The sequence below is a fragment of the Sceloporus occidentalis genome, unplaced genomic scaffold, assembly GCF_023333645.1.
Source record: "Sceloporus occidentalis isolate IW3139 unplaced genomic scaffold, rSceOcc1.0.p SCAF_75, whole genome shotgun sequence".
Lineage (NCBI taxonomy): Eukaryota > Metazoa > Chordata > Lepidosauria > Squamata > Phrynosomatidae > Sceloporus > Sceloporus occidentalis.
Window position 1 is genome coordinate 2,540,001 of NW_028317055.1, and position 18,260 is coordinate 2,558,260.

Consider the following 18,260-nt stretch of genomic DNA (forward strand, 5'->3'; position numbering starts at 1 on the left):
CCCATGATGGCAGCGTTCATACCACCAACCGTTCTCAATCAACTACCCAAAATATGTGTGTCAGTACAAAAGTAATGGCGTGATTGGGAAAAGTTCTTTCATCAGAACATATCTTAACCTTCATACATATCTTAAAGCTGTAATTAATATGCGCCCTTCACACCTCCGTCTTACTCTAGAACCTTAAACAGCATTGTTTAAAACTAGAAGAAAGGTTGATAAATATTCCCATACGCGATCAGCACTGACAGATCCTTATTAACCTTTTGTAAATATTCACCCACATTCCAACAATACTAGCAGAAAATAAATTGCCAACTGTACGCAAAACACACAGGGGGCTCTTAGTGTAAATGTTTACAGGCAGATAATGTCAGCCCAACCTTACAATAGCGTTTTACTGTTTATTTCCACATGCCCACGCCGCGTACACCTGTGATTTCTGGAAACCGTGCATAGAGAACTCAAGGTGCTATATGATTCATGGTGTATCTGAGTTACACCTGTTCTTTATGCGTTTGTCGTCCTAGCTGTTTTATGCACACTTTTCATTATTTACAACAATAGCTGTAAAAAAAAAGAATATATAATCCTTGAAATCATCATCAATGATGCATGGAATTATGTTGAAGAAGGATCCAATTAGAATATTCTTGATCCTGAGCACCGTTTTTTTACAGATATTCTTTCTAATGGGCAGATGACAAAGAATGCGTTAAATGTACGTTCTTCATGCAATGTCTAGCACACAATGAAATGTGTTAAGTGAAAAGTACACATTGTATATACATCTTCCGTTACAGTCCATGGATATGTAGGGATATCATATATACATTACGTCTAGATATCAAGGAAGCTGGGAGTTGTGTCAAAAGGTTGCATCATTAACGGACATTAAATTCTCTGTCTTGGCACTATCTTCTTTCTCGTTATCCCATCTATGCAAAAGCAGCCTGAACCAATCAATGACAATCGTGAATTTAACTAGAGGATAGAGATAATTCAACTAATTATGCAGACCCTAAGAACAGTAGATTAAAATGGCTGTTCTCGTAGTATACAGATAGGTTGGTTTTCTAATACCATACTGTAGTATTACTCTTTTTATTATTTATACATGTGGTTTGCAAATCTAGAGTTTGGGGATAATGGCAAATTAACTTTTAAGTATAGCCTAATACCAATCTATACTAAGGGCCTGTAATCTGTATTCTCTTTAACTGTAGATGTGTCTCCTACTGAACTCTACCTGGAAAGCCTTTCCCGTGCATTGAGTAGTTGTTACACACATTGATTTTGGATGTATTAAGATGTTAGCGACACCCTGTTACCTGTATAGAGAGATGGTTATAGCTCTGCTAAGAATTCTGTTCCACACCAAAAGATATTACACTGCTACTAAGTTAGAAGTTCACGATAACTCAAATTCTAAGTATCTTTTTGTCAATCTACTTCTTCTGGATAATGATGGTTTCCTAGATAAATGCATTGATTTTACAGCTGGTGCAAAGGGAGAGTCTTTGGAGTATGTGGAGGGTTACAAATATCATCTCCCAAGAGAGTTTACATTTTTTTCCCCAACAAGGGCATTTTTCTAGTGTATATAACCTTATATAGGTCCTCAATGAGAAACGATGAGAAAGCAGGATCCAACTATAACTTCATCTTGAAGCTAAATTAAGCGTCAGCACTCCATGAATTTACCGCACATTAATTTAAGTAAATAGTTATTACATATGGTAAATGAATACCAATGTTTTCTATGTGTATTACAGAAAACACAGTGGTGATACAAAGAAAGGAATTCTGATGTATAATTACCAGGCTAAGTTACAACATTAAAGTGGCAATAATGCTTATTTTTCCATGAGGATCAATGAAGAAAATCATAATTTTGCTTCACAGGTCTATTATTTTAGGTTTATAGTCAGCATTGATATATGGAATATCCTCATAGCTTCCCTCTTCTACCACTAAACACGGTAAGACAAGAGATCGAGGTTAATGCCCAGCATCAGAGCCATCATGGGCAGAGAAAAAGTGAAAGCCTGTTTGCTTCTGACTACAACAAATAGAAGATCAAAGACTATGTTGACTTTTGTCTCAGAAATTACATATATCACCCTAGAAGATGAATGTTACATGAATTCAAATCAATCTATGTCTTATATATACACTATATACAGGACAAGCTGTGATAATGGAATGGCCATAGTTTAGGCCTCTCTTTGCCAACAGACACCGATAACAACTGTAGACGGATTAAATTAACCTTCCTTGAAATATATTACAGTAAAAAAAACATATGCCTTTCACGGAACCTTGTGTAGGGTACTGGTTTCTGTACAAGACATTATTCAAAACATGTGTTCTATATAAGTATATGTGGCAAGTCTGCCTCAATACTTTCATGGATAAAAAAGAAACCTTTAGCAGGAGCCGAATGCATGACACGTAAAATGGAAAGGAGGTTACTGATAACAAAAGCAATAGCGTCTGCTTTCATTTTGCGTTTTTGTGTGAGTTATGCAAATCGACCTCTGCTTTGGTATTTGTTTGAAAAAGAGAGTTTTAAATTGGTGCTATTGACCTTCACTTAAATGACATTCGAACGTCAAGCAGAGTGTTGCAGTGGAAATGCGGCTGTTGTCTGCAGGTGGCAATTGATGAAGAGATTGACTGACACTTTACTCGGCAACTCATTTTTGCACTTAATTTCTGTGGGGGAAAGGTTTATGCACTTAAAAGATTTAAAATAAAGTAGAGCACAATGCTGATAAATCATCTATTAAAAGACCAGCTGATGCGTTTTAAAATGCCGAATAAATTTTGAAGTTGGATAACAAAAACAAAGCAGGAGAAATCCGTTTTTTTTATACAAAGCCCAGTATATGTTTTGATGCCTTGCATCTCCACCACCTCTAATAACAAATTATTTGGTCATAAGTTAATGCGTTTTCTTTACATACAATACTACCTGCTAGTAATTCATTATGATTCCAATAGCAGGGCATTTAATATGATTTAATGCCATTTGTCTGAGTTACCAAATGCTTTTGCTATTGTATGTGTTTCTGTAGAAGTATTAGTAAATGATATGAAATATTCAGTTGAATAGATGACACTTGTAAGAGTGTGAAAAATGCAATTTTTTGAAAAAGCCATGAACAGTCCTAGCTACCTTGCGTCAGGTGGTTATGACTGCTACCATTGGCTCCATAATGGCTAACCATTATTTCTAGTGCCTCGGGAGGCCAGATATTTTGAAAAATTACATTTAGCTGCATAGCTTTATAACCATTGATTATTTCTTAATGTAATAACACTTTAGTTTTTATGTTGCGTGATTTCTCTTTATTTAATAAATAGAAATTGAAGACTATATTGTCATTCAATAATACCAACATAATATGCTTGCTCCCAGTTTAAGATGTGCTATACTTCTTTACTAAAGTGATTAACTTAAATTAGCCATATTTATCAAGGGTATCTAGAGGTATTGTGGTGTAAATTTGTCATGATCACCATGGGAGTTTTTAGAATAAAATTTAGTAATGTATCGCCAACTATTTTAGTTTTTTCTTCTTGATGTGCATGGACATACCTGGGAAGTTTCCAACATAGGCCATCCAAAGTTCTCCCTCTTCTGGAGAAGCGGTGGGGCTATTTGAGCATGGGAGAGTTCCCAGTTATCTACATAGACAATCGGCCTTTCCAATTTTGGTGTTTTTTGTTGTTATTGAAACATGTGAAACAAATATTGTTCCAATGACACATGCATTTTATTGTGTACGTTTTCAGGAATTATTTTCGGCCACATGCTGAGATGGCCGGTAGATCACACACTGATAGAGCACATGCTAAAATGGCACCGACAAAGGCAACCATGGCTATTTAGATGAGTTTACACACACTATTTGGTCAACTTAACCCAAAAGTTTGTTAATGCCATTCCATTATCTTCAAAACAAGCTTTCAAGTTTAGTGGGAAGTTTACTGCATAACCAGATGGACTTTTGTTTCTAATATCCCTTAACCATCTGAATATAAGCTGGGATGGAGACCGCTTTAGAAATCTCTCTGACTCTTAAAGGGCCAAATGCTGTATATAAGGACCCATCCGGACCTAAAGTCAGAAGCACTCTATTGGCGTCCATGGGGATTTTCAGACCTTTGTCCTAGAATGCTCTTTATAAATATGGCTCATGCTCCCACTTCATTGGCATTTTGAATTTAAGGCATATACTGCTACCTGAAATTTGATAGATTTGTTATCTAGAGAGAGCTCTTCACCAGCCTAGAATGTTATTCTATAACAGCACATAACATTTTTGGGAACAATTAGCATTAGAGAAAATCTTTTAATTCTAATAGGTTTGTGAGAAAGGCAATATAATTCATTTTTCTTGAAGACCCCAGTGTAATTAAAAACATACAACAGATTTTTCAATTGATATTATATTTCATTTATGGTAAACAAGTGCAATAACAAATGTGTAAACTTCATAAATAAACTGCATTTAACATTTCTACTAATGAGAAACAGGACACATGCCACCATCTCATTGCATCTGCTGTCATTTGTGGTATCAATATAACCTCTATGCTTCAATCTTGAACAAATGCCATCATCTACATTATTCATATTGTCCTCATCAACCTTGTCATCGTTTTCTGTGCGTCCTATTGCTTGTTCAAGAATAACTAGTTCTTGCAGCATTGTATCCTCTTCAGTCCACTTTGGCTCTGATCTACTTTCAATTATCATCCAGGCATGACCATCTGTTAGATCCACAGATCCAGAAAGTGTGTGAATAAATGCTAAAGCAGGTAGAAAGACAAAAGCTGAAATGTTCATTGCATGCATTAAAACACAAAACATAATGCACAAAAAGGCATAAACAATAAGAGCTGTTAGAAATATCTTAACCCAAATAAGTGAAATATTCTGTTGTATTAGTTAAACAGAAAGAGCTAAATATTGGGGGTACTAAAGAGATTATGGGCAATTAGACTTGGGTCTGATTTGAAGAATCTGATCCGTCACATAGGCTTTTTTTTTAATGTTTTTGTGTTTATTTTATGTGCAACTATGGCTGCATCCTTTCTATGATGCTGTCTTTATGGCTACGAACGTGGTTTTGAGTAGATTGTGACTTGTGTAATGTATTTCAAGCATGTTATACAATTTGTCCAGGCTTTCTCAATAGTCCAAAAATAAATCACTATTCTCACTAGTCTTGTTCTCTGTCTGCATGAGATATGCAATACCACCAGGCGCAGTATATATTATCTTGCACCGTAAATAATGTACACTGTGTCATATGTCACTAGTGCTGATACACGCTCTTCCAAAGAGGTGAAAAGTTTGTCCTAGCAATATTTATTAATATTTGCATTATGCACACACACTCACATACACACAGATGATGCAGTAAACAGAAAAAAACTGTTCATTGAATCAAAAATGCAGACACACATTGGGCATTTTCTATTTCAATTGACACTAATATTGCACAGAAACATTGCAAAGAGTACATTACTTTCTATGTGCCAAAGAGTACTATGTATTGCAACCAATTATTCACATTTTTGCTGAATGAAAAGTAGCACAACTTTAAATAATGATTTTTTTCCAGAGTTTAAGTGATAAAACTTCTTGCTTCTTTTCAAACAGAAAGCTATTTTTATTCACATTTTCATACCCCTTTATTGTTCTGAAATCTAATGTAACCTTAGACTGAAACAGTTCATAATTGCCCTCAGCATGTATGTAAGCAAATTACTTTCTCCCCTTCCTAAAAGCATCTGCTGTACTTTACCACTAATCTGTACCTCTGCCCGCAGGTCTTTAAATAGCCCATTAAGATAGCATCTCCAACAGAAACAGACTGTCCTGTTGGACCATCAAAACAGATGCTGGGAAATACCATAGCCGACTAATGTTGTTTGGACGAAGCTTTTCAAAGTGATTATGTGTTGAAATAGGTTGTTTGTTGGCACAACGTAAACCCAACTTGCATCCGGATCTCAGGATATTTTAAGATGGTATTTGAAGGCGCTTAAATATTTTTCATATAAGGTCATACAAAACTATGCTGTTACTTGAGCAAAGTGGGTACATCGCCAAATGATACTTTGTCTTTATCCAACCTAAGGCTGTAAACAGCCATCTCCTGCATCGTTATTGTGCATTTAAGACACATTCACATTTTAGCTGTGTTGGAAAGTCTACAAAATGTTGGGAAATCATCCAAATTCACAATATGGCTCCCCAACACAGCTAATTGGTTATTACGACTTGCCTAGTGGAAAATAATAGCAATGATCTAACATGCCACAAAAAAGACACATACATATAAGATAATAATGTTATCTGTAATCATTTTAACATCATAGGTTAATACTTCATAACTATTAGACAACAGATTATTTCAAGCAACCTTTATAGCAACTGTTATCTACAAAATAATAGACGCATTTGTGAGAGACTATGTTGTGTTATTCTTTTATTGAAGTTTCTTTTATTTGCTATGTCATTGCCTTGGTCATCATGGATAATTTACCAATTTGTGCATGGTAGTTGGTAATCTATATACAATTGGACTCATTAGACATATGTGTTCATCAACTGGACTCATGTTTGTGCATATGGAGAAGAATATTATTCCTATTTTGTCTTGCATGAGGGATATGATAAACTTTTATTAATAGATTATTAACTGCATAAAACATTGGCTAATTTAGTTTGCCCTTACACGTAAAATTTTATCCCAGCCAATAAAGCTGCTGGGCAAAAACCTTGCTGGATTTATTTTGTTGGTTTTGATTGTTTTGTTGAAAGGTGGGGAAGCCACCGCAACCTAGAGAGGAAACAAAACCGTGTGTTTAGTTAATGCTCAGATGATCAAGGATTTATTTTGTTTATATTGTATTTTGGTTTTGCTGCAGATTTGAAGAAAATAAATACTTCAATTTTAGCCGGATCTGGAATTGGCTTTTATTTTACCCTAGAAGACAAGTGGTTCTTAAAGATCTCGGACAAACAAAGCTTTAAAGGACGTTCAGTCTCAACATATATATATATATATTGCAACACTGTTATGAAAGATATAATGAAAGTATAGCACATTTGCTATAAAATCATTTGTAGGTAGTCATCCTTAATCCCACAATTTTCAAGTATATTGAGTTAGTATAAAATTTGAAAAAAGGCATTAAACAAAGAAGATTTTGTGGATATACCTGTATGTCTATAGGGTAATGAAGGGACTAAAGAGAAGCCAGTCTCCAATCCCAAAAGCCAGTAATTGCTGAGACTTCTCGAGATGAGCATATATTGTGACACCAGACCATAATTGCACATGTACACTGCAGGCAAAAAATAACTAGCTGGCATTTAGAAAAATGGTGAACATATTTTCAACTTTAATTTATATTGCTGCAATAATAGCAATTATGTTGCATGGCTGAGTTGTAACACGTAGAACTCTGCTTAATGCCGAAGTATTGATATGTGGGAAAAAAAATATAAAACAAATATAGTGTAATAAATTAAAATTTTAATATTAATTGCACTCACAAGTGTACTTGAAAGTGATTGCTCATCAAAAAACCAGACTCTTTTCTGTCTTGGAGTTTCTGTGATGAAGATAGGAAGCGAAATAGTGCAGTAAAAATTGGTGTTTCTTTAATAAATAAAGGTAAAAAACTTACAAACGGATGGGCATAACAAATGAGTTATGCATTAAAGCAGTGTGAGGATGTCCTTCACAAAAGTGGAAATGGTCCTTATAAAGTCCGAATATCGATGATTATAAAGTCTCTCAACGCGTTTCGCCGACTTCAATGTCGGCTTCCTCAGGAGAGGATATTGTCTTTTGAATTTCTCCTGAGGAAGCCGACATTGAAGTCGGCGAAACGCGTTGAGAGACTTTATAATCATCGATAAACTCTGATATTTCCACTTTTGTGAAGGACATCCTCACACTGCTTTTATGCATAACTCATTTGTTATGCCCATCCGTTTGTAAGTTTTTTACCTTTATTTATTAAAGAAACACCAATTTTTACTGCACTATTTCGTTTCCTATCTTCATCACAGAAATTCCAAGACAGAAAAGAGTCTGGTTTTTTGATGAGCAATCACTTTCAAGTACACTTGTGAGTGCAATTAATAGTAAAATTTTAATTTTCTGTTAAAATTTATTACACTATATTTGTTTTATATTTTTTTTCCCACATATCTATGCGCCCCGGTTGTTTGTCTATATACCGTTTCTAATAACACTTGTGAGGAGTGTTAATCTACGGGAGCAGCAAGATCTGTAGGGTATTGTATACTATTTATATATTTTTGAAGATTCACCCATTTGTGGAGGTGTTCCTATTTCGTTCTATAATGCCGAAGTATTATCTGATCTAGAAAGACCGTTATTCTGCACCTTTAAATTTGGATGTTACCATCCTCAATTTTGTGGATTAACAAAAAGCCAACAGCTGTGCCTCCTGTCTTAAGCTATTACAATAACTAACTGTCACCCTGGGTATTTTGATCACTTTGTGTATTTGTGCCTCTCAGACCAAAACGATGTATAAACAATCTGTGGTCTGCTCACACATTGTATTCAATTATGGCCGCTCAAGTGCCAACACAGTTAAAATAGAAACAGACTGAAAAGTACATAGAGCCATGCATGCCCTACTAGCATACATATAAATTAGCAGGTTATTAAACAATCTGAGTTAGGATTATATTAGAATAACAAGATTAGGAAGGCCCACTGTGTCATGAGCGCACCATACTCCTAGCGTGTACGTGACTTAGTTCTGGTGGCCAAGGTTTAAAAATAATTATCTGTCTGCCCTAGACCAGAAGTAATGATAAAAAAAGTCCCCTTAGTACCACTCACACTTAATTATAATGATATAACTAATATCATAACGCTGCCATGACACATTACATGGGGGACATGTGGGTCCTGCAGATGTTTCCAGGTGTGGAAACCCCTTTGTACATACCATACAACTACAATTTTGGGTTTACCGACAAGACTAGACTAAAAAGGCAATATTAGCCCTGGCACTTTGAGGAAAAAGGTCAATAAATCACAAGCATGTTCTGAACCAATTGTTCTATTTAACTTTGGGGTGACCTAGGCCCGACACCCCCGAGTCACCCTAGTCCTGGGCATAGTCTGCCAAGGCCGGGAGACATCACTGCATGTACCCACATCTGAAATGTGGGTGGGAGATGCACGTCCAATGATGCCTGTAATCTTCCCACTCATTCCTATGCTTCACCTATTTTACAGGATCCAATGCCTATCTTGAAGCATGTTCCCGCCAATTTTCACTCATACACAGTCCCTTTAGGAGCTACATCTTAATTTTCCATTTAAAATGAGATTTAGTTTTTGTGCCTAGGAGCTCACAGAACATATTCCTGGAGTATGATTAGAGTATATGTTACTAAGATGGATACAATTTACTAAAGTGTATTATAGCTCTAAGTATTCCTCGAAGTTTGTATGGTACTACATAACCTGGCTGCAGATAAGATAACAAAGTGCCACATCGACTACTTATTCAAAGTCCATGAGTTCTATCTGTTTTGCTATTTTATATAGAAAACTCTACACAGAAAGAAGTAATGGAAGAATATGAAATAAAGAAACTGGAACAGAAGCCACTTTTAATTACACGTTTTCTTTTTTTAATCCTTTTTGGGGGGTTTTTTGTGATAAATTTTGCAGTACTATAAGCAATCCAAATTGTTTTGATACTGTCAATGCCTTCTTCTTTTTGGCAAATTTTCCTTGCCATTTTGTTATCTCTCATGAATTAATAAAACTAGCACAATTATGAAAAAAACAATAGCCTATTTTGTCTCATAAGTGGCTCAAAATATTTCTATTCTGGTATTTAATCATAAAGAATTAAGAGCAATTTACTTATATACTTAGATATTCACAGGGGAAAATGAACACCTATAATTATTTTCACTAGGATTATTTTAACTAAATAGCTTCATTATTATCTGTTTTTAGAGAATGTTAAACACAGACACCAGATATTGCATTCATAAATACAAATATAGTGTAAGGAAAAAGCAATATCTCTTTGGGTTAATGCACCACATTGCGTAGTAAGTATATTTGGTTTTTCAATTATTGGTATTCATTTTCAAAAGTATCATTAGAATATAAGTGTAATGCACATAATCATTCTTTATAATATCCTCTAAGGTTCTCTTTGTTTGTGGTGTTTATTTGCTAAAGCATGCTGTGTCTGGTATGATTTTTTGCAAAGAAATCAAAAATGTAAATAGATCCGTAATTAGTACCCAGTTTCATTTGTCGTAAATTTGTTGTTTTCTATAAAGTCATTATGGTTTGGGAATTTGGGGTATTCATCTTAGCTATTGCCTGTTGTATGCCCCTATTCAAAATTGGGTGCAGAACTTTAAAAAGATAATGTTTGGTTGTGTGCCTGCTGGCATACATCATTTGTTCATATGTTATATATAATTATACCTGAAAAGTTACAAAGGATGGAGATGGAGATGGAGATGTGGCAGCAGTTAATGGTTGGGACTAGCCCGAGTTAGACTTTAAACAGGGTAGGAAGTCAGCAAATAGTATTTGGGAATGGGCAGAAAGAAGACGGTAGTGGGTAGAACTTGGGTAGGGAGTGGGCATGACCAGGCACCACTTCCTTATCTAGAGATTGCAAATGCTTACCCGGAGCCCTAGGGAAGCAGCATATATCAATAGTGCAGAGTATTTACAATGCTGGGAAATGGTTACCCTATCATAAGTAAAATCTAGAGTACTGCTGTAATGGATCACAATCAGATACACATTAAGCATATACATACACTACCATTCAAACGTTTGGGGTCATTTAGAAATTTTCTTTGTTTTTGGGCAAAAAGCTAATTTTGTCCATTTTGTCAGCAAATGGCTGTTGTAGCTGGAAACGGATGATTTTTAATGGAATATCTTCATAGGCGTACAGGGGACCCTTATCAGCAGCCATCACTCCTGTGTTCCAATGGCACATTGTGTTCCCCAATCCACATTTAAGTTTAAAAGACTAACTGATCATTAGAAAACCTTTTACAAGCATGTTACAGCTAGAAATCCCCTTATTTGCTATGAAAACAAAAACCTTTGAACCTTAAAGTGGTTAGTGTATGTATATATACATAAACTCACTAACCACTTTATTGGGTACACCTTGCCCGTACACGGTTGGACCCCCTTTTGCCTTCAGAACTAGCAATACTTTCTACAAGGTACTGGAAACATTCCTCAGAGATTTTGGTCCATATGGACATGATGGCATCACGCAGTTACTGCAGATTTGTGGTCTGCAGATCCATGATGTGAATCTCCTGTTCCACCAGATCCCAAAGGTGCTCTGTTGTATTGAGATCTGGTGACTGTCAAGGCCATTGGAGTGCAGTAAACTCATTGTCATGTTCAAGAAACCAGTTTGAGATGATGTGAGGTTTGTGAAATGGGGCATTATCCTGCTGGAAGTATCCATCAGAAGATGGGTAAACTGTAGTCATAAAGGGATGGACATGGTCAGCAACAATACTCAGGTAGGCTGTAGCGATTAAACAATGCTCAATTGGTACTAAGGGGCCCAAAGTGTGCCAAGAAAATGTCCCCCACTATTACACCACCACCAGTAGCCTGAACTGTTGATACAAGGCAGGATGGATCCATGCTTTCATGTTGTTTACGCCAAAGTCTGACCCTGCCATCAGACCAGGCAATGTTCTTCCAGACTTCCATTGTCCAATTTTGGAGAGCCTGTGCTAATTGTAGTCTCAGTTTCCTGTTCTTAGCTGAAAGGAGTGGCAGTCGGGATGGTTTTCTGCTGCTGTAGCCCATCTGGTTCAAGGTTTGATATGTTGTGCGTTCAGCGATGGTATTCTGCATACCTTAGTTGTAACAAGTGGTTATTTGAGTTACTGTTGCCTTTCTGTCATCTTGAAACAGTCTGCCCATTCTACTCTGACCTCTGACATCAACAAGGCATTTTTGTCCACACAACTGCTGCTCACTGGATATTTTCTCTTTTTCGGACCATTCCACTAACATGGTTTCTGTGTACTGAAAAGTCCACTGCATATTTTCTTAGGACTGTGACTCTGGTACCTGGCAAATTGATTGGGGCCACCTGTGGCCTATTAAGGGCTTTTAAGACCAGGCTAAGCCTAGAGCAATGGAGGAGTGGTTTATGAGCAGAGCAGGCAGAAGACGCTGACAGACATTTGTATTTATTTACATTGGTAAGCAGACAAACTGCCCAAGTGTAGTAAGACATACTACAGTGTGTAGTGGGTGCTGAGCAAGGATTTATTTTTATTTGTTTATTTTGTTTATGTAGCCCTGCCAAGAAGTATACAAATATAACAGGCATCTGCCAATTAATCCAGGTGTGGTTCTAGTAGATGTTTTAATGCTTCTAATCAGATTTCAAAGTTATGTTTAAACATACCTTATAAGTGGCAGTATATTTATGTATTTATGTTATCTTAATAAATAAGACTTGACACTGTGTAATTGTATTTGGTTGTGGTGCATTATATAAGTTTTTTTAATTGACAAAAATCTAAAAAACTCAAAGTAGGTGAACTTCTTTGGAATAATGTCAGTTTTCCAGTAACAGGTCTGCATCGAGACCTGTATATTTTGCATGGGTAAGCAACATGCAGTGCCCTCTGCAGCTGCTGGTCTGCAGATATTGTATGTAGATATATGGAATGAGAATTATACCCGAAATCGATATTAACATTGTCACATCAGGTTACAGGCAAGTATCGTCCCTACTTACTCTGAAGCATCTCAAAATATGTGCCTATGTTGGCTATTGTCAATACAGGGAAAGCTTCTTCTTCAAATGCACTGTATTGTGCACATAGTAAGGTATACAGACATGAGGGAATGGAAAAAGAAAATGCAGTCTCATAGCATATGTCAGCTTCTGTCAATCACAAGCCTTTAAATCATGTTTAGGTCAATCAATAGGACATTAGGTTCAGCAGATTAATGAGACCCTGGTCACTATTGCCAAGAGAGACGGAGTATAAAGGGTTTGAGCTATAGGAATTTTCACAGTTCTATCTTTGAAGACATTTTGGTTTCTTCTAACACATTTTCCTAGAAAACATTTTTTTGCATCATAGAATAGATGTATACATGTTGTTCTTACAATATATATTATTTTATTATATAATAATGTTAACCTAGGTAAGCTAACATGGGGTTAAGCCCCAGACTTGGCTCAAACCCGGAGAGTTCCCAGGTATGATGAGTGATCTGGGTGTTAGAATATATACAAAAATCAAAGTAACAACAAATAAGTTTTAAATACATAGCGTATTAAATAAACCTTAAAGCTCTAGCAGCAAACTGCAATGGGAAATTTCACAATCCTCAACAAACCAATATAACTTGCAACTTAGTGGTGAGAGACATGTAGTTAAAATGGTGAAATATGCAAGAAACAGCAAGTAGGCAGTTGTGGTCACCTTTATGTCTGTGCTTCAGAGATCTGAAACTCTCCGTGAAATGATGTTTGTGTGCTTCAAATAAGCTTTTTTAACAACTGCCGTTCAGTATCTTTTAGACATTTGTGAAAAGATTTTTAACAGGAAAAACATCTGTAAAGGTATTAGAATATTAAATATTGAATATTACAAGCAGGTGATCCACAACAATGTTAGGATTCTACAGATTTTTTAAATATTTCAATACCCTGATGATGCCCTAAAAAATATCTTTTTATTTTGCTCTTCTTCACTATTTTCTAGACTTGTCAAGTTTAAGAAAAGCTGTACAAGTGTAACAATCAAGGCCAGATTAAGGTTATTTTGGCCCTGGACCATCTCTGGATTTCCTTCCTTTAGCAAACTCTTTTTTCTCCCTTTTTTTGTCTGCTTTCTGCATTTCCGGACACGCAGTGTCAGTGAGGGAGAATGATTGCAGCACGTTGCAGGATCAGATTGTCTCTTTGTGATATAGGTGAATCGTATGGACCTGTGTCAGGTCCTGGAGCAATTGCTGCAGGACCCCTTGGAGCAGCAGGCCCCTGGACCAATTGCTCAATGCACCCTGGTAACAATCAAAATCAATCAGAGTTTATTCCATGCATCCGTACGACTGCCACAAAGTATATAGCATAGACCTTTTTATCCAAGAAAGACTATCCACTTATCCATTAAAAACATTTTAAATAATGGTAATTTTACTGAAAAAGCAGTGCTCGGTCATCTAAGTACATGTATTGCTATCTTTCTTTTCATCTTTGGTCATTAAATATGAATGATATCAAAAGAATATTTTTGTAAAAAAAAACAAAAAAAAAACATGCTTAGTACTTTATATTAAAACTCATTAATTTTCATTTTTGAATGCAAAGCATGGAACATTACTTTGACTTAATTATCGAGATGACAGAGAAAATCACTGGTAAAAACAATAATGAACCATTTTTCTTGTACATCACATTCTCCGATGCAGACATGATATGCTTAATCTTTATATACAGTTACTTCACTAATTGTGATGTGGGTTTGACTGTAATGACAAATCAAAATGAAGAGGATTTGCATTTGAACCAAAAGCAGTCACAGTGCCATAAACAAAATATTTGACATGAACTCAAATTAGATGGCAAAATGAGGTAGAGAGAGCAGTGACAGAAATAAAAATATCATACAGACATATGCAAACTAAACATAATCAGTGTGATGCAATTTATACATCAGCAATTAGCCGACTCACTATTAACATATAGTTTGGGCAATTGCATTGCAGTGTTTTAAGATTAGAATTTACGCATCAAGAAGCGTTGTTTTAACCCTTAACGGGAAACAAGCCAAAATACTTTTTGATACTCATTTGTGCATTGATGTCCAATTTAGACCTTAATTTTTACAGCAAGAGGATCTTAGAAGCAATTTTTTTAGATTATTGTTCAAAAATACCCCATGGGGAAGTGATGTATCCAGGCCTAGGTGGTCGGCTGTCCCCCTGCTACAAAGCCAAGGGGCAGATTGCCTTCTTAGGGGCTGCACAACTGGCGTACTTACGCTATGGAGGTTGTGTCGGCTCAGCACAACCTCCATAGACTACATTAAAAGGCATGCAGCATTTTTAGGATGCTGTCATATCCTAGTATCAGTAACTGCACACTAGGTGCTTCCATATTCTGCTCCTAGATCAGCAAGACCATTTCTAAGATCAAAGACTCTAAAGGAGAAAATAACGTAGGTTCAGCAGGTGCATCGACTCTCTTCTGCCATTAAGTCCAGTGTTTGATAAATACACTATTAATTCCAGCAGTTACAATGTGCTTTTCAGGAACATTAACTGAGTCTACTGTCTTCTATGTAGACTTGGGGAATACTTGTAATTTTAACCACTGAAAACTGTATTTCCCTATTAATCTGACAAAGCTGTTTGTTGCCTTAATCAGTTTTCCATTGGGAAGAATTACAGAATGACAATTAAGTGTAAAACAAAATTGCAGCTCTAGAATTACACACATTTTGCCCTTGATATTGGGATTCCAACAACTTGTTGCTCTGCCCATGATTTTTATTATATTCTTCATGCAAACGATAAGAGCTGCAAAAATTTTAGTGTTTTATCCTTATTTTATCACTTTATTTAAAAGCCAAAAGACATACTAATGTCCATACCTGGGAACTGCTTCCCTGGGGCTTGAGGTTAGCATCTCCCATCACCGTAAGGTGAGCTGTGTTTGTTCTTGTCCAGTCTCTTCCCAGGCTCTGCCTATTCCCTCCTACTTTCCATCACCATTACTGGGACAACCCATGCCCCCTGATCTTGGCCATGACCCCAGTTGATGAGGCTCCACTACCAACCGACCAACCCTGTGAAGTTTCCCAGTATGCTAATGTCTGGATTAGATTAGTCCGATTACCTGAGATTAATAAAAAGAGGAAACATCTACTACTACAATTAATTTTTGTTGCACTTGTTACATTTCCAAAGTGTTAATTTGGAATTTTAAAGATAAAATCCAATTGGATTTGTTAATTAATATATTAAATATAATTCTTTTAGTGAGTTGTTTGAGGGCAAGACATTGTCCTTTCTTGACTGTTCTTTTTTTATTACTTAATCTTTATTTGAAAATTTAGTGAAAATGACAAGCCCTGCGTGAGAAAAACTGTGCCATTAATATTTGTTGTAAATTTCATACTTTAACAAGGAAAAATAGCAGTCATATTATGGTAGTATATTCACATTTTTAATTTCAGCTCTTTGCATTGTTTTTCCCCTTGCAAATTACTATTTAAAACTCGTGTCAGGAGACATTATTTGTAGCTTGACAAATATTCAGGGGTAATGGGAGAAGCTCAGCGGGTGGATATGGAAATCAGACCTAGGAATATATACCATTAAAGTGAATGTAGTGTGTGGGATGTGGTTAACAGATACTGCACTTTTCTTTTATGCATTCTGCAATATATTTCAGTCTATGTAAAATATGATCTCTGTAAATAAAAATGAATGCCAAATCATTTATTAAAATACCTCTATTTTAAAAATAGTACAAAATATAGTGGATTCTTCAGAGAATTTGTTTTCACTAATTTAACTTTAAATTTAACAAACAAAGCTCTGATTTTACAACTACTTTGTTGCCAGGAAACTTTGATGTGTTTACCGAAGGAACGTTTTGATCAGAACATATACATTTAATGGCAACCCATTCAACCTTTCTTTTTTGGAGGTAATAAGTCAAGATTAAAGTAGATCTAATGCAGTTCAAGATTCCTCAAGGACTCGCTTCTAGGAAATCACCCATCCAGCTATTTCTAATACAGACGGTTTTGTTCCTTTAATCATACAGTACAGAAAAATAAACATTCCATATGTTTTTTGATTCTCTTCTTACAGGACCATGGCCCGTGGTCAGAAATAGCAGCATAGACAATGGGGAAGTGGAAATTGGACGCAGGATCACCCAGGAGGTACCAGCAGGAGTGTTTTGGAGGTCTCACATCCATGTCATTCAACCACAGTTCCTAAAATTTAATATCTCATTGGGAAAGGATGCACTTTTTGGAGTCTATATAAGGAAGGGCCTTCCACCATCTCATGCCCAGGTATGTATTAAAAATGTACAAATGTGGATTTGTGCTGCTGCTTATGTGTACCAACCAGTTAAATGCCACAGAAGATGAAACACATCTCTAGACTGGTCACTTAGCATTAAACTTTACTTTAAAATAAATAAAATACAATGAATACTATCACTTAAATAACAATTTGTCATGGGCTATAAAATCAGAGGCAGCTCATTTTTAGGTACAGTACACAGAATAAGGTCCGGGTCTTTTGGTGTTCGGTATACTTATTAATAGCTGGCGGTGATAAGATACAGTAGATCAAGAGAGAAGAACGGCATACTGTTCCCTTTGTGTTCTCTCATTTAATCATCTCATCTGATTTGTTGATCACTAAAGCCCTCCCGCAAAGCACTTTACTTTGTCTTTTCACATCAATAGGGAACACCTTCAGTTTTCTCAGGAGGACCTTCTCACCTTCTTAACTGTCTAAGCTAATCTCTTTTGAACGTGACATTTTCTTATTGTAGTCTATATCAACTGGCAACTTTTGCTCCGTGTTTAAGTAACTAACACTGAAACTGAAATAAAAGGTTTTTTGCTTCAATCCAGATGCTTCACCATCTGAGCCAGTAGGCTACCAGTTCCCTCAGGCAATGACTTCTCAGTTAAGCAGTTGAGTCCTGTATTTCATGAATATGTAATAGTATTAATGTAAAATTAAAACACCTTGGATGCAGTAATTGAGCCAGGAATATAAAAGAAAAGTGAAAGGCAATGGTCTTTATAAAAACCTAGCAAAAGCAGGAGAAACCGGCATTATACAAAACAAAGCAAAATTACCTTTTTTATCCTGGTGCAAAATCACTTCTGGGCTGGGACCCAGAGCAATCTTCCTCTAGAGGGGCCCTAGTGCAACCCCACCCTTAGCTCAGAGATACCTGCTCCAGAGCCCCCATCATCCTGAGTTTTGTAGTGCAATGGAGGTCTGTGAAAGAGAAGACACTGACTTCTTCAAGGTCAACGTGCCACCTGATATTGGGCTCTGAGATAAAATGTCATATCTCATCACTCTGCAACCTCTGTAACTTCATGGAGACCTCCACCACCACACCCAAGATTCAGCTGCTAAAGGGCT

General features: G+C 36.2%; 1 protein-coding gene across 9 annotated transcripts in view; it reads left to right on the forward strand.

Annotated features, from left to right (window-relative positions):
* The window catches only part of LOC149285889 (teneurin-2-like), a 771,075-nt gene that overhangs the window by 608,894 nt on the left and 143,921 nt on the right, over window positions 1–18,260 (forward strand). For 5 of the 9 annotated variants that reach the window (XM_089494756.1, XM_089494755.1, XM_089494757.1 and 2 more), the window contains one exon: window positions 16,953–17,161. In XM_089494756.1, the coding sequence (XP_089350882.1) occupies window positions 16,953–17,161 (209 nt within the window). Of the gene's footprint in view, window positions 1–8,362; window positions 8,375–16,952; window positions 17,162–18,260 lie in introns of all 9 variants that reach the window. The other 4 variants (XM_089494760.1, XM_089494761.1, XM_089494762.1 and 1 more) reach the window with 1 other exon arrangement.